The sequence below is a fragment of the Euprymna scolopes genome, chromosome 19 (assembly GCF_053919585.1).
Source record: "Euprymna scolopes isolate OS-2025 chromosome 19, ASM5391958v1, whole genome shotgun sequence".
Classification (NCBI taxonomy): Eukaryota; Metazoa; Mollusca; class Cephalopoda; order Sepiida; family Sepiolidae; genus Euprymna; species Euprymna scolopes.
This window is the reverse complement of record NC_136500.1, coordinates 54,940,724-54,965,329: the sequence shown is the minus strand read 5'-3', so window position 1 is coordinate 54,965,329 and position 24,606 is coordinate 54,940,724. Positions and strand designations below refer to the sequence as shown.

Sequence of the window (24,606 nt, the reverse complement as noted above, 5' to 3'; positions counted from 1 at the left end):
ACCCCCCTGACCTGTAAGCAATTCACTACCTCCAAAATAATATACACATATAACTGCAGATGTTAAAGAGGGCAGTCTTCTCAAAAGCGGATGTCGGTAATTTTCAAAGATCAACCGGGATAACGCCAGCTTCCTAGTGTACACTGTATGATCCCATTGCTTCAACACGTCCTAGTTTCACAAATTACAAAGTAGTGGGCTTCCTCTTCTGTTTTTGTCGGGTTCATATCGTTCACAAAAAGAATGTCTCCTACCGGACCTTTCCGGTGCTGCAATAGGAAACTGAACACGTCTCAGTTTTCAACAATGACTTTCGTCACAGCAACAGACTGAAACGCCTACAGATTCACATGAACATACATACTGTTTGTCTGTCTGTCTGTCCGTCTCTCTCTCTCTCTCCCTCTCTCTCTCTCTCTCTCTCTCTCTCAATCCATCTATCTATCCATCTCTGTCTCTTCAATGCCAATAGAGTCTTAGCCATTTTTAAATGCTTTTCCCCTGTTGACTGAAGTATGACTTTGATCCAGTGCAGTTCTAAGAGGTCCGCCACACTAGGCATCAACTTCTCCCCTTCAGAAGAATTGCTAATTGCCCTACGAGCCCTTGCCGCTGAATGCCGACTGGGTTGCTCAGGAATTTTGTAGGCCAGAGCGATTTTCCTTTAGGGCGCCGGCTTTTCAGTCCCACTTACCGACTCTTGTGTCACATCATCCCACCGTGGGAGGGAGATATCTATCTTTCTCTCTCTTTAAAAAATCAAACCTGAAAAGAGAAAATATGACGACATGCAATAATATTGTCTTTTGTTTTTTGTTGTTGTTTTTTGTTGTTGTTTTTTAACGTTTATTTCGTATCTACTATTTATATTTCGTGATTAAAAGAAAGAAAACTCAGATCATGGAATGTGAATCTAAACATTTCGTAATAACAAAAAAAGACAAAAAGAGTTTAGGCATAAATGGACAAAAAATGAAACAGACAGAAAACAGCTCGTTGACAACAACTTGCTCAACGAATAGTTACGTCTAGCTATAAAGTTTATCGTAGTGACGATGTAGCAATCAGAGTTTCTGTGTCTTTGTAGTGGCAATAATCTCAATTGCGTCATTCTTCTTGATTTTTTTTAAGCATTGAGTGAGCATTCCATCGTCCGCTTCGTATGACTGGGTTGTTGAACAAGGACAAAGCTTTGAAGAAAAACAATGTCCGAAACCATTCAGCTTTCTTAATCGCTACGTGTCATTGCGCACTTCTAGTTCATGGCACATCTTCCTATACACGTCGTTTTAGTTCTACTCTAACTTACCTTCTAATGAAAAATTTCTTTTTTTACTTCTAACATTACGTGAAATGTTACGCTTTTAACACTATTTTTAGACACTTTCCTCCACTGTAGCTACAAAGTGATAATTTAGAAATACCAGGTGTTGGGTTCTTTATATCTTCAGATATTTATACATGATGTTTTGTTTGGTTGCTTTGTTTTAGTGAAACGGACATTTTATTTGATGTCCAATCCAATAATTTAGGAAAAAACTGTTTATGCTTCAAACACTTTATATCTCAGTATATTTATTCATGATGTTTGGTTTTGTTGTTTTGTAGATGAAAATTGTTGGTTGCGTTTTTAACTTTTGCAAGACATAATTGATGAAAAGGGGAAAAGAAAAATCAATAACATCAATGTTTAGTGCATTTAATATCAAGAAGTCAGTATCTTCAGACACAAGTAGAAATGAAAGGAAGAAATTTGTCATCCAATGCCAGTAGGTGAAACGTGAACAAATTCCTCAGAATCTTTCACGTTTTTTCTCATGACTGGAAATACTTGATGCTTCGCCAGGGCTATCAAGTGTATTTTTATCGAGACGCCATCACTAGATGGGTTGCCTACCACGGCTTAAGAGAGGCCCATCTACCCTCGAGAGAAGGATAGACTGCGCCAGGTTCCCAGCCTGGTATTTTTACCTCGCGGTACATACAGCGCCTCGCCTTCCCAAATAATCACCCATCTGGTACTGGCCAGGATTAACGTTGCTTATCTTCGGTGATTTGGCGAGAACCAATGTAAGTACAAGTAAATAAGGCGTTATTTAAACAATTACATCTCAAACAAAGTTCATCAACTAGATTTTTTAAAATTATTTTAAAAAGTAATCGTTTTAAAAAGGGAGAAAAAAAAATACATTTCCAATACTAAAAAGATTACTTTTAAAAATAATAACCTAATGTTTTGCCGTCTTAGATTTTCGTAATTAAGTATTTTAATGTGTATTTAACCGGCTTTTATTAATATTGTTTTCAGTTAATTGATCGAACATTTATAATGTTTCAACCCGTCAAACATCAACCCGATCACCAATACCTTCGTCACGTGGCAGTGAAGAGAGTGCACATATACACTGGCATTCAAATCGTGTGTCTAATTGTTCTGTGGGTCGTCAAAAGCATCAAATCAATTTCAATACTTTTCCCATTGATGGTGAGTATCATTTTTTAATGTTTTTTACTATTGGGTTATCGCTTATCAGGGCCCTGGTCCACTCGAGGATAGGCGTTAAAAAGATCGTCAGTTGGACAATGATCACCAGCACAGGAGGATTAGAAACAATGAATAGGAAGTTACTTAATAGGAACTCAACAAGTATTTGTTTAGATTAAATTTAAAGCGAACATGTTGTTAGTATGGCAGCAAACTCGTGATATTTTGTTACACAGATGGGATGGTGTTTTTGTTTTGTTTTGTTTTTCATTTATTTATTTATTTACTTTTTATTTAGTAAAGAGAGATACGAAAGAAAAGTTATTTACTGTTGTCGTAGAAAGATGATGTATTGCTGTGAATGTTTTGCAGGAAATAACCAAGGATAGGAGCTTAGTCAACTAGCAACCATTAACTTGACGATACAGTAGAGAGTGGCTGGCAAAATCTATTATGTGTTAAGAGGTCTTAGGTACGAAAAGAAATTACCCATCTACTAAATTGCGGGGTTGAATTTGTACTTTCTCTAGACAAGAAAGAGTGTCCCAGGCGGCAACACCCCAGATATAATAGCAATACTCTATCTTAAGACGTATCTGGATGTTATACAGGTGGAAAATTGCGTTAGGAATGATATACTTTCTGAAGAACTAGAATTATCCAACAATATTTCCAGCAACCTTAGCAATAGATTCTATATAAGACTTCCATTTTAAGTCTCGAATGAAAGTCAGTCCTAGAAGTTTATCAAAGGAGATGACTTCCTTGAGAGGAGAACCATTCATTCTTACTGAAGAGGTGAGGATTCAAGCGTTGGTTACCACTTGGTTCACCAAGTATATTCGCTAGGCAGTTTTTACTTTTTTCATTGATTACTCGCTATCATTACTGGAAATGATAAACTGGAATATGCTACATGGTCCGAGAGCCCACATGTATTTTGGGATTTCAATGTCCCCACCATGATTTGCTTTAATTGTCAAGCTATACAGACGCAACTAGTAAATGCATGTATATTTGTGCATTGCACAGTTCCTGTCACTTTCTCGACCCGCCTCCCAGATCGTGAAGATCAGCAAGTCTTACTTCTCTACCTATCCTTGGCCTTACACCCCAAAACTTGTGCAACGAATACTCAATGTCTTCTGGGGAACGTTGACCGCCTTGTGATAATAATATCACCTTAAAGTTTAGTCCCAAAGCCGATCAGAAGCTTCTTGAAATGAGAAGATATTTCAAACGGAATAATTGGAAATCCATCAGAGATCACATCAAAGGCACCCCATGAAGTAAAACCACCCTCTGCTGATTAATGCGCAACTAAGCAAACCGAATGAGTCTCCATGCGTAAATTACTCAGCAAGTCCCACTATTTCCAATGGTTCATCTCGAAATTTGCAGCTGTTATTGTTCTGTTGTAACACGCATTCCGCCAAATCAACCGCCATAAGTCAACTAAAAATAGACAATTCAAGAAATTAAAGAAAACGCATTGAGTCACAGAAACTAGGAATCCGGGATTTCTGGAAAAGATATAATAGTATGAGGAACTGTAAGTAATGAATACTTCTCTGACCATCGAACTACAATGATGCCGTTGGAACAACAACTAATGCGGTCGAACTATTTGTTTTGTGCTTGAATCTCACTTTTGATTCCACAAACCATTCATTTTCATTCATTATCATTCATTTTCATTCATTTTCAAAATTTCCATTCCGGATTGAAGCCATATTTGATTGCCTAACCCTAACGTAAACTCTTTTCCCATGTCTGAAACATCATAAAAAAAACTTGACACCTACAAATCAGGTGGGGCTGGTCTTATCCCAGCAATAGTAATAAAAATGTTTTATTGGACTGGCCTCTATCCTCTTAAAACTCTACAAATGTTCTGTTGGATATTGTTTTACTGGTAACTGAAACATTGCCTCTGTGGTTCCAGACTTTCAGAATTCTGGTGATAGAACTGACCTTCAAAGTTATTACTCTATCAGTTTACTCCTTCGCTAAAATCTTCGAATCTTTGATTGATATATCAACAGTCGGCAACCTCATAATGCTAAACTACTTTCTTTCTTTTTTTATTGCAATTTCACCCCAAACAAGGTACATTGCCACTTTGGTTTAGGTGGCTACTATCAGAGACATAAGCTACAGGAGTACTATGTAGGGAGTTAGGCAGCAAGATGTCGGTTCACGTTACACTTGAACTTCTGCATATCAGTACAGTTGAGAAAGCAGGAACTCGGAAGGGAATTCCAAAGTACAGCGGTTCTGAGGAAGAAACTACTGGAGTAGAAGGCTCTCTTACATCTAGGGATCTCAACTGTGAAGGGGTGGGATTTTGCTGCTTGTCGGGTTTGTCGGGGGGTACTTACGTCGAGTGGCACAAGTGCTTGCAGTTCGTTAGAGCATTCACGATTGAAATACTTGTAGAACAGGCAGAGGGGTGCTACATTACATCGATGGGACAGAGGCTGAAGCTTAGATGACAGTTCAGGACCTATTAGTTTGGCGACTCTTTTTTTAACCCTATCTAGGAGTGGGAGACTAGTAGCAGATGCACAAGCCCAAATATGACAACAATACTCCATACATGGGCGAATGGTCGCCTTATAGAGGTACAGGATATTTTCGGGCGTTAGTAGCTTTATAGCACGATAGAGAGAACCTACCTTCTTCGCAGCGGTTCTAGCAATGCTCTCAATGTAATTTTTCCAACTCATGTTTCCTGTGAACGTTAGGCCGAGGAGTTTAAAGGATGTGTTTTCAGATAAAGAGTCTTGGCCATTGCTATTGGTAGAGAAGGTTTCTTGTAGTTATTGAAGGAAACAAGTTTAGTCTTAGCAGCATTGAATGTGACCATCCATTTTTGTCCCCATTCCACTACAGATCAGAGGTCATCCTCTAGTGTTTTTGCCATTTCTCTGGATATGTGTTCATTTGTTTTCCTGTCGTGTCGGCTATAGAGAGTGGTGTCATCAGCATATATACCCATCTCACAGACAATTTTGTCAGGGAGGTCATTTATGAATATTAGAAATAATAGAGGTCCAAGGATAGACCCCTGAGGCACTCCCGCATTTATATCATTTTGTTTGGATCATCGATGACAACCTGGATTTTTCTATTATCTAAGTAGGATTTAATTATGTTAAAGATTCTTCCAGTGATACCTTATGATCTGATTTTCCAGAGAAGACCTTCATGCCGTACCCAGTCAAAAGACTTAGATATATCTAGAGCTACCGCTCTACCCTCCCCTGCTTTGTCCAGTGAATGGTATATACGTTCAGAGATTAAAGTTAGGATGTCTGCCGTGGAACGGGATTGCCTAAATCAATATTGTTGGTTGGTCAGACGTTTAGCATCTGTAAGGTGATAGACTAGAGCTTGGTTAATAATGGACTCACATATTTTGGCGAAAAGTGGTAGAAGGCTAATGGGGTGGTAATTTACTGGGTCCGTTCTTTCACCAGAATTCTTGAAAGCTGGTACCACAGAAGCAGTTTTCCAGCAGGCAGGAAAGCAAGATTCATTAAGGCATTTGTTGTAAAGTTTGGAGAGAACCGGCGCTACTTCGGCGAAGCACTTTTTTAATAGCACAGACGGGATGAGATCAGGTCCACATGTTTTTGAAGTGTCAAGATTTTTTATGATGGCATGCACCTGAGATGGGGTGATTTCCGTGTGGCGTCTGTCTGCAAAGGAAAGTCAGGTAGGGGGTGGTTTGCAAGGTCCAGTGTGAAGTTGGAGGCGAACCGACTGACAAGCATGTTAGCCTTCTCGGTTGCTGAGCAAACAACCTCATGATTGTTGGATAGTGGGGGAATTGTTGATTGCCCATTATTTACTACACTGTTATAGATTTTCCAAAAGTCACGGGTTACTAATTTCTGTGCGTCAATGCGTTTTTTTTTTTTTTGGTGGTTTCAGTAAATTCTCTCTTAGCTATCGCTATTTCTTTCTTACTGTTATTTCTGGCTTCTATATACTTCTGTCTGTTTGAACTGGATTTATGTCGGATAAATCTGCGATGTGCATGCTGCCTTTGCGCGATGGCAGCTGCACATGTGGAAGTTAACCATTGGGGAGAGTGGAGCTTGCTATAAAATTTCCGCCTAGGAACATGTGCTTCAATTGCTGTTTTGAACCATTCAGTGGTTTCGTGTGCGCACGAAACAGCAGGAAGTGGGAAGATATTTCGCCATGGGGCGTCTCTGATGAGATCCCTGCTGGCTTCCCAGTCAGCCTTTTTATGATATCTCGTTGTTTTGAGTAATGGCTCTTCCGTTTTGGCTCTAGAGTTTAGTGCGATTTCAACTATTATCACTACATGATCAGCATTTCCAAGTGGGTTGTGGGCATTCGTAACGCAATCATCAGGGACTGTGGTCAGAAACAGATCTAACAGTGATGCGTGTTGTTCTTGCTGGAAGGTGTTTCGAATATAGACTCCAAGCCCGTGCATATGTCTGTCAGAGTCCTTACGGCAGAGTGGGAGATATCCGGGCATATTAAAGTAGTTAAAGAGGATGGAGGAGTGTAGGTTAGTCTCACAGTGCTAATATATCCGGGGTGTTTGTTAGGAGAAAAGTTTCAACGTAATTTAAATTAGTTCTAAGCCCACGGATGTTCGTAAATGTAAGCCTTAAGGGAGGAGGCAATTTGGTTTTGTTTGAGTTTTGTCCTTGTTTAAGCCTAATTTTAGATTTTACTGTCATTGTTTTTTTTTTTGTTTTTTTTTTAGAGTTTCAGTTTAGGTAGGGGTGCGGGACAAGTGGTTATGCAGAATACTAGACATGCAATACAAGTAGACCATCAGCTGGCCCTCCATTTACTAGGATTGTGGCCTCAGGAAAGCCCACCTGATAATCAGTATGCGATATCCTAGCGGTCATATCCGAACACATATACCGTACACTTGACAAGTCAGGTGGAACTGGGGTTGTAGCGCTTGATATATCTCAAGCCTTTCGCAAGGTATGTCACAAAGGTTTTCTAATAAAACTTAATTCGAATAGTAGTGCTAGACACATATATATATATTATAATATATAATATTTAATATAATTAATATATTTACATCCTTCCCATCCAAAACAAAGATTTAGGTTGTTATCGATTTTCATAAACGGCCTCTCTGATGCAATTGTGTCAGTGATGGGTATATTTGATGATGCTCTACTTTTGACTTGTAGGAAACATAGGCGCGCACATATACAAGGCAATAGTCGAATCCTTAGAAAATTACACTCAGTCTGTAGCGAAATGTGGACAGAAAAGGATGATGACATTTTATACTTTACTAAAACAAATCTCTTTTGCTTTAACAACCACCGATTGACATGGCTGATAACACTGTGCCCGAGAGTCCAACGCTCAAACATCGGAATAACATCGGCACAAGGTAACATGAATTGGAACAAAGATATAGAAGATATTGCCAAGACTGTTGCAAGAAAAGTGGAGTACCTCTGCAATGTTAGAAAGTCTCTCACGCCTATTAGTATTCTACATATCTACAAGGCTATCCTCGCTCATGTATGGCGTATTATTGTTACATCTAATCTCTCCCTCTTAGATAAAGTCCAAAATTAGTATCTAATATAATTGGTCACTCACTATCAACCAAGCTCTAATCCCTGTCCAATCGACTCAAGGTTGCATTTCTGTGTCTGTTTTACAATACTTTGTGCGACATCCATACATATCTCCGAGATGTCTCCAATCTTATCAAGAACCTTGATCTCACCAAAGCAACTGGTCCTGAAAATATCCTAATTATCATTTGATAAAAAGCTACAGCCGGAACTAGCTCGAATACTAACAAAGTTGTTCAATCGTTGCCTATACGAAAAATACTTTCCAACACCTTGGAAAACCTCGATAGTCTGCCCAGTATTTAAAAACGAGGGAGATCGGCCTTCTGCATTTCAGTACAGACCAATTAGTTTCCTGTGCATAATGTGCATATTGCTTTAGCCAGTGATAAACTGAGAAGTCGTTAACCACCTCAATAAAAACAACCAGTCAGCGACATTCAACATAATAAAAAAAAACGAAGAATGGAAACATTAACCTGATCCCCACTAGAAGAGGTGAAAAGTACTGGGAATCTAGGAAGACTTACTATCACTAAAACTCCGGGAAAAATCATCGGTTGTTATCAGTGGTTAATTATTGAAAATTATCTGTATGAGAACTTCCACAATAACAGTAACAGCAGCAATGATAATAATAACGGTAATGATAACAATACTGCTAGTACTAGTAGTATCTGCAGTACTAGTAGTATTAATATCTACTAATAACAATACTGCTATTAAAAACAATCTATATAAATAAATACGTATGAATGTGTCTGTCTGTAAATATTTAACCGATAAATTCTTAAACTATTGATCACATAGTACTGAAATAACCAGAAAAGCGTAAGTATACACCAAGAATGGTTTATAATGAGTCAAATATTTGTCAGAATGAATAACGCGTACAGAAGTATGTACATATATAAGTTGAAACGCAAACTTGTTCATTTCAACTTACCGACATATTTTTACTTCTTTTTGCGCATGCGCAAATTCAATTAATTTTTTTTTAGTCGTTTAATATTTAATCTTTCTTACCTATCTCTTGATAGCTACATCGGTAGGAGATGAGGCTGGGGAGCTAAATGTTTTGATTTTGATTCTAGCTGATGGCACCTTGGTATTAATTATAATAACAAAACTGTTACTAGTAATAATAATAAGAATAATAATAACAGTAGTAACTATACTGCTACTTTTACTACTACTAATAATAATTATTATTATTATCATTATTATTATTATTATTATTATTATTATTATTATTATTATTATAGTAATATTAATCACAATAAAAATAAGAAGAAAACTAGTAATAGTACTAATAACACTAATAGAAAATATAACGGATAGTAATAATAAAACCAGCTGAAATCTTATGGAAAGAAACGCACGTGAACTACGAACAACTGGAATGCTGCAATAGAAATAAAACGAAAGGAGAACTCTCCCATAGAAAACCAATAAAACCGGGGAAAACGTAAAATGTTAAGTTAACTATGCCTCTCTCATAAATATTTTTTTTTAATCACTGGTACCACAGAAGAGTCAAGAAGGATGAAAATATCGAGGAAAGAAAGCTCTAACCAGTCCTCCATTGGAAAAGTACGGTGAGGGCTGAGACTTTAGAGAGGCTTAATACCACCCGAATTCCAGCGGAGGCCAATATTTATTGCCAGTGAGAAATCAATGACAAGAGGCTATTACGATAACGCAAATTTATTTGTAAAGGTTGTCGAAAGAGGTAGAGAGTACTGAAAATCTAGAGAAACACCACCGGTTATTATCAGTGAGTAATCATTGATGATTACCTGTGTGAAAACTCCTAGTGAGTAAAAATAATAAAAATAATAATAAAAATAATAATAATAATAACAACAATAATGATTCTAATTTCGTTTATCAACGTCTCTCTGGAAAGGGATGGGATTCATTTCCAGAGGATTTCTCTTAATCCAGGCTTCAAACCAGGAGCTTCAAAGATCAAGGGTTTTCGTAAGAATGTTGGTGGTACCTATAATTGCAGAGGCCTGAAGGCCGCCTAAGACATCGGGGAGTTGTAGTTTTTTCAATTGTCTTTCCAGACGACTTGATATAATAATAAATAATAATAATAATAATAATAATAATAATAATAATAATAATAATAATAATAATAATAATTCTCCCTTCAAACAATATAAAAATAGACACGATCAAGTGGGAATTATGCAAACAAATGCATCTTGAACACTGATAAATGGTACAAGCACAAACTGGCAGCAATACTTGAGAATGAAAGTCACAAAATTCTATGGGAATGGGTATAAACGGATAAACCCATCCAAGCAAGAAGACCAGATGTCATAAGAGCTAACAAGAAATAAAAGTTCTGCCAGGTTGTAGACTTTGCCGTTCCAACAGACTACAGAGTGAAGATCAAGGAGGCAGAGAAACTGAGCAAATACACGGAACTGGCCAAAAAGCTCAAAGGGATATGGAAGATGAAAAAGTCAAGACAATACTACTAATAGTAGGAGCACTAGGAACAATACTGCAAAGCTATTAAAAAAGAATGTGAGAGATTTGAATCAGAGAAATGGGTGAGAAGATACAGCGAATAAAGATAATGAAAACGGCTGCAATATTAAGGCAACCCCTTGAATGCAGAGACTAATACACGTGAGTTAGAGGCACAAGCCGGACATATATAAACTGCTGAAGATCCAAAACATAAAGAAACATCACACAGAATCATGAAAATTGAAACTGTATAGTTGTATAATTGTATTGTTTTATTGTTGTATTGTTTTATTGTTGTATTGTTGTATAGTTGTATATTTGTATAATTGTATATTTGTATAGTTGTATAATTGTATTGTTGTATTGTTGTATATTTGTATAATTGTATAGTTGTATAATTGTATAGTTGTATAATTGTATTGTTTTATTGTTGTATTGTTGCATAGTTGTATTGTTGTATATTTGTATAGTTGTATAGTTTTATAATTGTATAGTTGTATTGTTGCATAGTTGTATTGTTGTATTGTTGTATATTTGTATAGTTGTATAGTTGTATAATTGTATAGTTGTATTGCTGTGTAGTTGTATAATTGTATTGTTGTATTGTTGTATTGTTGTATAGTTGTATCCTTGTATAATTGTATATTTGTATAATTGTATAATTGTATATTTGTATAGTTGTATAATTGTATAGTTGTATTGTTGTATTGTTGTATAGTTGTATAGTTGTATAATTGTATAGTTGTATTGTTGTATTGTTGTATATTTGTATAGTTGTATAATTGTATAGTTGTATTGTTGTATAATTGTATATTTGTATAGTTGTATAATTGTATAATTGTATAGTTGTCTATTTGTATAGTTGTATAATTGTATAGTTGTATAATTGTATAGTTGTATTTTTGTATAATTGTATAGTTGTATTGTTGTATAATTGTATAGCTGTATAATTGTATAGTTGTACATTTGTATAGTTTTATTGTTGTATAATTGTATAGTTGTATATTTGTATAGTTATATATTTGTATAGTTGTATAATTGTATAGTTGTATAATTGTATAGTTGTATAATTGTATAGTTGTATAATTGTATAGTTGTATATTTGTATAGTTGTATATTTGTATAGTTGTATAATTGTATGATTGTATAGTTGTATATTTGTATAGTTATATAATTGTATAGTTATATTGTTGTATAATTGTATAGTTGTATATTTGTATAGTTGTATATTTGTATAGTTGTATATTTGTATAGTTATATATTTGTATAGTTATATATTTGTATAGTTGTATAATTGTATAATTGTATAGTTGTATATTGTATAGTTGTATAGTTGTATATTTGTATTGTTGTATTGTTGTATAATTGTATATTTGTATAGTTGTAAGTTGCATAGTTGTATTGTTGTATATTTGTATGGTTGTATAATTGTATAGTCGTATTGCTGTATATTTGTATGGTTGTAAGTAAACCCCACTGCACTCCTGTCTTCCACAGCCTTTTTTTCGTGTGTCACCATAAACTGACACCACACCAAATAAGTGAGGTTCAAGGAGGATGTAAAGACCGAGGAAATAGAGCACTAACCAGACAACAATAGTAATAATAAATACATAACTAACTAATACATTCAAACAGAATAATAATAATAATAATAATAATAATAATAATAATAATAATAACAATAATAATAACAATAATAATAATAATCAATGTACTGGTGCATTATAAGTGTTTCCGCGTAGTTATTCAATCTTCTCCCAAATAAAGTAGTGCGTTTGACATTTTCAGGTCACTATTACTTCATTGCGCTCTCTTTAACGATTTACGTAATTCTAATGTTCAAGTAATTCGGTCGAAAAGGTCAAGCATGTGACCTCAAATGCGACAGTCTGTGTCGGGCACATAAGAACCTCATAGTTAGAAAGAAGAACGGACGTGACGTTCGTAGCAAAAAAAAAAAAAAAAAAAAAAAAAAAAAAAAAAAAAAAAAAAGGTGACTCTGTCGATTAACTAATAGTAAGACCGGAAAAAGACGAAAACTGATTCTCAAAAAAAAAAAAAAAAAAAAAAGTCTCTTGCTGTCCTGGATATGCAATTGAAAATAAGTAAAGTAAATTGCCACTTTTCTTTCGAATTCACAAAACACTGAGAAACAATTTTTTAAGATCATTTTTGTTGAGTCTCCAATTAGCAAGGATCGTAGCCACTCTAGCTAAACATGAGAGATGAAAACCTCATTGGGGGGGATTGAAATTTTTAAATAGAGTTAGCTGTTTGATTACTTATGAGAAGATTCTGTTTGCACCGAGTTTAAATACCACCGCAGGGAAGCAGCCGTGTGATAATGTTTCCACAAATGTGAAGCTTTTACAAAGAAGCTCTCTTCATGGAAATTTCGTGAAACACTAGGCACACATACAACTGTTTCTCATCCCCACCCACCCTCTTAGCGTTACCGTTGCGCACCTATACATATATTGCTCTTGTATGATTGTGGATTACAAAATTTAGATAACTTGCGAAAAACTAACATCCAGAAAACGTTTGCTGCGTAATCAGGTTGGCGGGTGACACTTCCTGTCTACATGCCATCATAACAACACATTCGGATATTTTACTTTCGGCCATTAACAAAAGAAACATTTCAAGTGTGGCCTTCTCTGTTAGATATCTTTAATGGAAGTGACAGTCAGAAATTTTAAATTACAACTGTTAAAACTATATTTCTCATCGTGCGACAAAAATTAATAGAGCGATTGTTAAAAAGAAAACCGATGTGCGTCGACATATTGTAATAGCGAACTCAAATATAACACGAAAAGTAAATCCGTTTCACCACGATATGAAAATTCGTTACGCATGGATATTTAAAAATGTTTATATTTACTTAAGGCAAGCGTAGCGAAAACGTAGACTATAAAATAATGCTGCTTAATTCGAAACCAATGTCATTTTATTTTCGTCAAAGATTGTTATTGATGAAATTTTAGATTATCTATGGAATTGGCTTTTTTAGTCTGTTTCGTTTTTAGAATCTCCTGTAATGGATCCCTCGTGCCTATTTTATACTAAAACCCATCGTACGTCAAAAGCAATGTCAACGATGGAATCGTATATATGTTGTGTAGCGGGTACATATTGAAAGAGATGACGGGTTCATGTCGGAGACATGTATAACGGAGATGATAACGACGATGATCATAATACTGAGGGGGACATTTATAACAGACTGGGATGATTTTTGGTGACTTCATATTAATACAGACTGGAAGATATGATGCAACAGTTCTTAACATATATAGAGGGGAGATACATTACTGATGATGAAGGAGGCACATTACTTGCAAGAGTTCGTTTATAGGTGAATATACAAAACACATTTACCTTTTCGGTTGTAAAGACGACACGAAGACAACAATTACAAAATTATTAATGATTTCTTTATTCTTCAACCGGCCAATTGATGATGTCAGGAATTCAAGTCTTTTCGACTACATGGTCTTCTCTTCTCCTTTCGCCTCTAAGGGGCTCACAGTTTCCAACTGATTATCACTGTGTGTGATTTGCTCCGATTATCTGATCCTCTTAACTTCGAACCCTCGATTTATATACTGAGAAATGTCTTTTGGTTATGACATCAGAAGTATGGTTCTCAACGTGACTAACTTTCACGTGGATTTACACATGTCTGTCCAAAACACACTTTTGGCAAAAAAAGAATTCTCAATTTTAATTGTTTAATATCTAACCTATTTTTAAACAATATTTTTTAACTCGCGTTGTCCATTCTTTTAGCTGACATATTTAATATTCAGTTATTCTAAAAGAATGGACAATCGCTACTTTTTTTCGACATAAATAATATTTAGTTATTTCTAAAAGAATTAACAATAGGCTGCATTCCTGGGATTTCAATTTCCATTATCTTTTAACACTTGCCTACAGGATTCGATTCTAGCCTTTTCCTAATATCATTTTCACTTATCTAGTCTGCCTTCTTACTTACAAGAGAAGGGGACAGTCCTTCTTATCTAACATATAGCATGTCCATCAAATTCCAGTTATAAATACACAAAAGTTTTGGATTTAGCACCATTTATTAATATGAAAGCATTTTAGTGACCTCTCATAAGTAAAACGGTCATACTTTATAGGCTCCACGCTTTTAAAACCTTGCCTTCCAGATGTTTTTATCTGTGAGATTCTCTCAACCGCAATTTCCATTAACACAATCCCCAGATGACTGCTGAACTGAAGGAGGCCATCACATCTCAAATCGACTGAAATCTAATCTATCCTCCCCTTGCCAAACTTTCACACAAAAAAACACTAGCTATAAACACAGTATGCGATATCCCCCACGCTCTAACTGTGCCTAAATCTATAAGCAGATTCCATGAACAAAGTTTCTTTCCTAGAACTGCCCGCCTAACGAATACTGTTCCACTGGCCTGCTTCCTAGTTGAATACAACATGGTAGCCTTTAAATCGAATGTAAACAAGTTCTTGTTGAGCCGTCCTCATGATCAAATTCTATTTAATTTACAACATAAACGATTACTACGATACTTATATTCATTAACCCTTATCATCGAGTGGCCTTCGGGCCTTGATAAATGGTGATTCCCAAGTAAAAGAAATCAGTGCCATATCAAGAGAGTATTGTGTTTGAGCTATAGATAATTTTGCACGTCGTATTCAGGTGTTCTTTTCGTTGATTGATAAAATAAAAACTACTTGATACTTATGACTACGACTTTTTAGATGAATCAAACAAAGGTTAACATTTATTTGTATCAAATCTCGTTGGATTGCCGAAAGGATTGCGAAGTTAGTTTTTTTTAATTCCATGAACGGTATTTTGGGGGTAGCCGTCCTGAATTCCATATATATGCATCATATTTTACGAACATGCCCCTATGACTCGAAATGACTATACTTGTAGGTAAATCCACAAGCTTGTGTTTCTTAGAAAAAGCTACTGGAATTGGAACCTGGATTACAATAAGGTATTAAAACAACAAACTGATGAAACTAGACCAGCGAGTCAAACGAGCTGGAACAAAGGAAGCAGGAAATCGATCAGACAATTCTAAAGCATACATTCCTTAATAGTATTTATTTAAAAAAAAGACCGCGATTAGCAGCATTACATCTGTGAGAGAGAAAAAAACGTTGTAGAGAAGAAAAAAAATGATCGGGGTAATCAAATTAGATCCGTATCTGCACTTTATCAGGAACCATAAAATTGGGCAGATATTGACCAGCCCAATTATGAGAATTTTTTTACTTTCAATAACGATTGTATTAAATGAAAGTTTGGATTATCTATGGAATCAACCTTTAGCAGAGTTTAAGTCTAGTTCTTTATTAAAATCTCTAGTTGTGGGTCCTTCAAGCATATTTTATCCCAAAACATAGCATATGCCAAAACAATGACAACGAGGAAATCATAAATAGTATTCACATACCTTTCTGTAACCAAGCCATATTTTGTACAAATAAACTTCCGTTTATATCTGACTTCTTCACCAATTCATAGTCATAAATGCACGGCAGTCTACATAGTTGCTACAGAGGATCGAAAGACCGAGGAGAGAAAGCACTTAACTCATGGAAACCTTGCTCCAAGTTGTGCAATATGTGTATAGCTAAATCATTGTCTATTATAAAGCTTGAAACAAATTTACTTAACGTTAAATCTGAAATTATCTAATCTTGTTTTCACACAATAAAATACAAATATAAACTATTTGGGAATGAAAATATAGTTCACTGTTTAAAGATTCTCGTGCATAAACTTGTTGCATTTTAAAATTGGGGAAATTAATCTAATCTTTTTATTAGTGAGGTTCCTTTGATTAAAAAATAAAAATAAAATGAATTAATTTACCGGATCAATGACACAATCAACGAGAAAACTCGAACCGTTTAGACAAACATGTTTTAGGGATATAACATTATTCAAATTATTCGAATTAACATTCACATCCGTTATATTCGAATTAACATTCACATCCGTTATATTCGAATTAGCATTCACATCTGTTATATTCGAATTAGCATTCACATCTGTTATATTCGAATTAGCATTCACATCTGTTATATTTGCAAGGTTTAATCCGATATGACTTGCGTTTTTCTTTAGGTACATCTTTTCAAACTCGGGAATATTTATGCCGAACTTCCAAGTTCAACGATGCATATGAAGAAAGTTGGAGGTAATGTCGGATAGAAACGGTGTGAAAATAACAAGCAAGAAAAAATAGTAGTTTGAATAATTCAAATATTACAAACTAGTGGAACCTGTGGAAATTCCACAGCGGACTCTTTCATATGTAATTTATTGATGGTGGCTTTGTGGATGTTCAGCGTAAATGGAGATGACCTGATATTGTAGCTATTGTCAAAACTGCAAAAGTATTTATCTAAGCTAGTAGGAATTCCCGGCATAGCCCGTAAAATACGCTTAAATATATTATTTTAATTTATGCAGATTTCGTATATATTATAGTGTTGATTTTTATCGATTCTTTTATATTATAAAGTTGTGATTTCAAAAATAAAAAAATATATATCCATATAACTTGGATGCATCAGCTTGAATCGAAACCAAAATTTATAAAGGAAATATATGTGCGTCTATACATATAACTGGAGCTCCTTTTAGCTATAATCGAAAACAAAACCAAAACTTATGAAGAATTCCTTGTAAAAGTATTTAAAGAAATAATAGATGGCTCGAGTGCCATCAGCTATAATCGAAACTGAAACAAAACCTTATGAAGAATTCTTGGTAAGATTATTTATTACCGTAAACTGGTGTGACACTGGCAATCCTGGGTGACTTTGATCCTTTAAAATAAATATAAATTAAAATAATAATGAGTAAGTAATATATGATCTTTGAATTTTAAATATAATTCCCAGGTCCTATACGATTTCATAATTTTACAGACGCGTAGTGGCGCAGCAGCAAATATTTGCGGCAGAGTTATTTACACATTTACTTTTTTTTATTTTAATGGCTCAAAGTCACCCCGGGTGGTCAAAGTCACCCCATCTTGCGGTACCACAAAGAGAGGGTCATGAAAATTAAATGACAGTCACTCGGAAGAAAAAAGGTGTAAGAGTGACACAAAATAACACACGCTATCATATTTATATATAGATCATTAATTCCTATCTATAAAAATGTAGTAGTAAAAGTTTCAAACGCGCACAAAAAGTATCAAAAGTTCGACTCTTGAATTGTACTCACAATTTTCCAAGACAAATCTTGATAATATAACCAACTTGTGACGTCAATTTTACAAATTCTCGTGAAGGACAGTTTCTACTCGATGCAAAATAATGAACTAAGGTCATCGCACATAAATAACAAGACTCCATCTTTTATCTCGTGGACTGCCACAACAATAATGGCTGCTACAACAATAAATTTTAAGCATTTTATATTCGTTTAAATTGAACTAAATTGGTTCTTTTGCACTTGATTCACCGAGTATATTTGTCGAGTTGTTTGTGAAATTCTTTTTCATTAGTCCGGTTGCTCCTCTCATTACTGGAATGATGAAGACCTTAATAATATTCCAGTTTCTTTTCATGTCGTACATAAAACTTTGGTATTTCGTTATCTTTTCCATCTTAGTTCTGTTTAGTCCAGCATCATTGAAGACACTAACTTCTTGCTCTTACTTGTCCCCTATCATTATGTCAGGTTTAATAGCTCCCTCTTCTAGGTACGTAGCTGTAAGAATTTCATGATCTGCTAATTTCAATCAACGTAAATAGCAGAAGTTGCTAAAAGTATACGTGTTTATCTCGATGGATTTAAGACACATTCTTTTGACGTCTATTTTTGTCTTTGTATTTTATTTTAAACTAGCTGGGGCGCCCGAATGTTTGGGAGAGGGAGGTAAGCAATAATAATAATAATAATAATAATAATAATAAAGTGGTAGTAGTCAGGCAGACTCGAACCTTTACCGCGAAGGAGGAAAAGAACATGACGTCTTTGCCGTTGCGTCCATCGACAAACCGGAAGTGGCGAAGGTCTAAATGGAGGCTAGTCAATCGAAAAAACAAAAGGCGATGACTTTTGAAAAAGCCACCTTTCCTTACAATATATACGCCGATATAAAAGTGCCTAGTTGAGGGTGGAGGAAATTGTCGCCCGAAGGCTCGAACTTAAAAATGATATCGATCTCATGAAAATCCGTCATCTCTGTCGAAAGTTTTAGGCAACAGACAGGTGAGATTTATATTATAGACTAGCCTGGGTGCCTGGCGTTGCCCGAGTGTTTGGAGGTGTGTGTTTAGCAACAAAGAAAATGATAATTTTAGGCATACATACATACATACATACATACATACAGGTGAGATTTGTATTACAGATTCTCAGCATTCCATAATTATTTTATTTTTTATAATGTTTTATAATAGTCGCTCTGGAATCGCCACTGGCATTTAGATTTATTTTTTATATGTAAATGTTCTGTGGTTATTCATACAGGTTGTGGCCATTTGTTTCGTCCGGAAAGCCATGGATCTTATTTTCACGGATCGGGAAATGTATTGGTTAGATAGCATTTTACCATCGTTCAAAAAAGATGTGGATGCTGAAGACCTGAAAGAAAACGGTGTAAGTAAAGCTTTTTTACATTATTTGAATTATTCCGTCTTTTTTTTACATTTCTGACATTATTTTACATTATTTGAATTATTAATTTTTTTACACTGAATTATTCTGACATTTTTTTTACATTATTTGAATTATTAATTTTTTTACACTGAATTATTCTGACATGTTTTTTACATTATTTGAATTATTCAGACACTCTTTTTTTACATTATTTAAATTATTCAATTTTTTTTACATTATTTAAATCATTCAATTTTTTTACATTATTTAAATTATTCAATTTTTTTTTACATTATTTAAATTATTCAATTTTTTTTTACATTATTTAAATTATTCAATTTTTTTTTACATTATTTAAATTATTCAATTTTTTTTTACATTATTTAAATTATTCAATTTTTTTTACATTATTTAAATTATTCAATTTTTTTTTTACATTATTTGAATTATTCAATTATTTTTACATTATTTGAATTATTCAATTTTTTACATTATTTAAATTATTCAATTTTTTTTACATTATTTAAATTATTCAATTATTTTTTACATTATTTGAATTATTCAATTTTTTTTACATTATTTGAATTATTCAATTTTTTTTACATTATTTAAATTATTCAATTTTTTTTACATTATTTAAATTATTCAATTTTTTTACATTATTTAAATTATTCAATTTTTTTTACATTATTTAAATTATTCAATTTTTTTTACATTATTTAAATTATTCAATTTTTTTTTTACATTATTTGAATTATTCAGACACTCTTTTTTTACATCATTTGAATTGTTCACACTTTTCTGCATATTTTAATTATACGGACATTTTTTACATTATTTAAATTATTCAATTTCTTTTGCATATTTTAATTAGTCAGACTTTTTTTACATTATTTAAATTATTCAATTTTTTTTTTACATTATTTAAATTATTCAATTTTTTTTTTTGCATATTTTAATTATTCGGACTTTTTTTACATTGTTTAAATTAATCAATTTTTTTTTACATTATTTAGATTATTCGTAAATCTATTCATGATTTCGAACAAACTTTACTTAACGCACAGGAGTAAATTGTTTTCGTTTCGTCAGCCACGATATAAGTGAAGTGCCGGATAGTGAAAACAATCTATTCCCTTGACATTTTAAATATTCTCCAAATTTCCTTAGAATACTGAAAAGGATTTTTACAGTGCAAAATATAGGAATCAATTAGATTTGAATTCAATTAGATTCATAGTTATTAATGCTACTGTACTAAAGCAGCACTCAACCTAGGTGGGTTGAACCGACTTCCTCCGAAGGAGAACGTTTCATGGGAGTATGAAATTCACAAGAGATCGCTAATCGCATTATATCTTCGTTGGAGGAGATGACGGCGTTAAGTTCTTGCAGTTCTTCTATATACAGTCCGCTATTCCTAAATGGTCACCCATCTGGCACTTACCAGCTTCAACATTTTTTTAACTTCGGTAATTCAGCGAGAACCGGTATGTAAACCTGATTATGTTGTATACATAGTTATTTGACATTAATTGAAAAAAACATTCTAGGCATAAAATTTTGTATAATTATACCTCGATTTCCATCTTCATAATAATACAAAACTGTTCTTTTCGTGAGATTAATTTTACCGTCCCGAGATCGGTATTTCCAAGTTCATTATATAAATTCCAACTCAGGAGGATCTTAGAATATAGTTGGCGAACTATTGTGACAGTGACAACTACGATAACGATAATATTTCTAAACATCCAACTAACATGACTAACAACGAAACCTCAAAATAATGAAATGATTGTTATTTGTGATATATAGAAAGTGTGAAGGATATCTCATCTTCGATACATCGAAAATATAAGAATGAAACGATAACAGATATTATCATAATACGTCAATTCAATGTTCTTTTTTTAGTTTCTTATCAGTTTGTTCCAGCTCAAGATTAAACTAACGAATGCGAGACATTCACTATTTCATACATTCAAACAGAGAGATTTTTAAATTGCGATTGTTTGTATTGCTCTTGCACTTGATTACTCGAATTGTTTTTTAAATTCTTTTTCATAAGTCCGGTTGCTCCTCTCATTACTGGAATGATGAAGGCCTTAATAATATTCCAGTTTCTTTTCATGTCGTACATAAAACTTTGGTATTTCGTTATCTTTTCCATCTTAGTTCTGTTTAGTCCAGCATCATTGAAAACATTAACTTCTTCCTCTTAGTTGTCCCATATCATTATGTCAGGTTTAATAGCCCCGTCTTTTTTTTACAAGGAAGTCACCACTTATCAAGGCCCGGAGGCCACTTGGGATAAGGGTTATTGCGTGTACAGTAATCAATGGGATAATATCGTAGTAATCGTTAGTAATGGAGATTTGATAAAGTGTCCTACTTAAGGGGGTGATTCATCAGGAACTTGTTTATGTTGAACTTGAAGACATCCAGGTTGTAGTTGATTTATGTAGTTGTAAGAAGTTACATAAATCATAGTGAATGGTGTACAACTTATTTTCAACTGTTCTTTCTGGTAAACATGTTCCTATGAATTGGTGCTATATTCGATTTTTTACAGATGCTCCAGTGGAGATATTTACACACTCTCTTTTTATTGCGTTGTGCAGCAACTGTCCTCCAGCAGAACCTTACAGCTGAATACCAACTGGATCACGCTCTCTTCTCTGTGGCAGAATGTGCACCTGTTATTGCTGAAACTACTCAACGGTTATAATTCTCTTTTAATCATAGTGGAACGATTCTCTTTTAAGCCAGTCTATAGAGCCTTCGTTATCTATATAGTCCTGGGTGAGTTCATCCAGAAAATATTTGACACGCTGCTGGGTGGACTATTCTTCCCGTGTTTTGTGATGGAAGATTTTGGTGTATTTTTGGCGACTGTTTTGGGTTATTTCCGTAGCAGGTTTATTTTTTTTTATTATTCTGTCACATTTGGCCAGTATTGTATTTTAAATGTAACAGCAAACGACTGGCAGGCTCAACCCTTTATGAATATGCGTGGACGCGTAATTTTTTTTAGAAAAGTGAGAGTTTTAAAACCGGTTCGACTGCAATATAACGTCAACAAATAACATGATTCATGATTTCTTTCTATTGTTAAATAAAAGTCATATATTGAACTTTTAAAATCGCCTTCGCCTGCAAACGTGTTTGAAATTACAATAAAAAGAACAAATAAAAGACTTATTTTGGAAAGAAATAAACAAAGCACGTGCCTTGTCTCATTTTGGCCGTCATGAGCCATTTTTTTTTTAATTTCTAATGGGAGTTTTCCACTCCACTGCTTAATTTTAACTTTATAGAGAATATGCTGCATCCAACACCATTTTAAGATACTCCAGTTCAGTATCGTTTTTGATGGACAAATCACTTTTACAAATAATATTCAGAAGCCTTGTATCTTATATGCTGTTATATAGAGTGATGTGGTTCTTGGTTGATTAACTGTGTCTAACTGTGTCGGATATATACTCGAGAGTCAAAATAATGGAAATAATATGCTGTTGTCATAGCCCCAAACATTACTAATATTTATTTAGCGCTTGAGAGAAACATACATTGTTTTGTACTACGAAATATGCGTTGAAGCCGGAAGTGTCTTTGAATTAAAAGAGAGTGAAAGGTATTCGAAACTTGTGAGTACATTCATATTAATATCTGCAACAGGATCTAAAATCAATATAGTCTTAACGAAAGTCCAAGTTTTCTTAATTCATTTCATATGTCTACTTTAATATGTACGTTTTCTTTTTTTCTTTTTTAATCCAGGATATCAACAACCCAGCGTTTGTGGGCTCAAACACAGATTTAAATAGGAAAATGTCAAACCAGCAGGCGAACCTGGTTCGAGAATACAACGGAAAATTGGCCACAAAGAATACTCTCAATCCAAATCTTCTCCAGGAAGGAAGTCCTGAACAAACTGTTTCGTCGCGAAAATCGTCTAATGAAGAGAATCGAAAATCAGCGGCAATTTATGTGAGCAGATTGTGAGAAAGGCAGACAAATCAAATTACGAAAAAGAACAAATGTCTTAAACGGAAGAAAAAGAACGATCAATAATTTTGCATAGCATAATCAATGAACGAAGCTGTGAAATAAGCACCCATGTGTATGTGTGTTTAATTATGACAACTTGAGTTAATTTAAATGGGTGAGTTTTCCTAAACAAATTTGTGCATTGTGTCGACCGTTTTGGAAATTCACAAAATAAATCGTTCACAACACTCTTAAACAAAGCGAATAGAGTATTGGCGCGAACGTTCGTCTCTAACGTCACAATTAACAACGAACTTCAGTGCAAGACAGAAATCCTTGTCATAACATACCAAAAGGAAACACAATTATGCAAAAATTTGTTTGCTAAAACTCGTCTATATATATATATATATATATATATATATATATATATATATATATATACACACACACATATATAACTTATCTTAACAAAATTCTTGTTATAAAAGTCTATGTGAAGGAATATATAGGCATGTGTGTACGCAATTAGAGATATCAGTTCTATTTTGTTGTTAAAGGGTTGATTTTCATTTATATATCATGTATTATACATATGCCGTAGATAACATGTTTTAAATACTATACATAAATATAAATACTTTAAATGTAAATTTACAAACTTTAAATGTATGAAAATTGGAAAGATTTATAAAATACATTTCCGATATGACATAAGACTGCCAATTGTATTTTTATTGCTTAAAAGGTTTAGTAAAAAAGTATATCGAAACCTATTGTGTTCAGGATCTACTGTCTTTAATTGGCTATGTTATGATTTTGATAGAGAGATCAAGTCAAAAATCAATTAATATTTCTCTCTTGGTTTAATAAACAAGTCACTCAGGATGTCTTAGACCATCTTTGATTTTAGAAGGAAAAGCATTAAACTCTAAGAATGCAATAGTGGACACTCTTAATTGGGCCAAATTAACAGGTGACTTTAGGTGCAAACTAAAATTATGTATCTTTTTCTATTTTTATGGTTCTCTATTTTAGGTGTGTGTGTGTGTGTGTGTGTGTGTGTGCGTGTGTGTGTGTGTGTGTGTGTGTGTAATGTCAGCGTGACTAAAATGGAACGTTGTCTTCGAGACGTTTCGATGTACGGGAACTTCATCAGTATATATTCAAGCTCCCTTCTAAAAATATGATTGCACTTAAATGAAAAAGTTTATGATAAAGTTCACAGAAACCGAAATTACATCATCCGTTTTGCTGTGCCTGTAAGTAAAAACCATTTGTATTACTACCGTTTTTCCACGTACATACATATACATATATATATATATATATATATATATATATATATATTATATATATATATATATATATATATACACACA

General features: G+C 33.9%; 1 protein-coding gene across 1 annotated transcript in view; it reads left to right on the top strand.

Annotated features, from left to right (window-relative positions):
• Nucleotides 1-23,275, top strand: part of LOC145303594 (sodium-driven chloride bicarbonate exchanger-like) — a 198,012-nt gene extending 174,737 nt beyond the window's left edge. Inside the window, exons 17-19 of the mRNA XM_080145149.1 lie at nt 2,309-2,485; nt 19,100-19,228; nt 23,015-23,275. Coding sequence (XP_080001275.1) covers nt 2,309-2,485; nt 19,100-19,228; nt 23,015-23,239 — 531 coding nt within the window. The 3' untranslated portion in view covers nt 23,240-23,275. The remainder of the gene's footprint in view (nt 1-2,308; nt 2,486-19,099; nt 19,229-23,014) is intronic.
• The last annotated feature ends 1,331 nt before the right edge of the window (nt 23,276-24,606 follow it).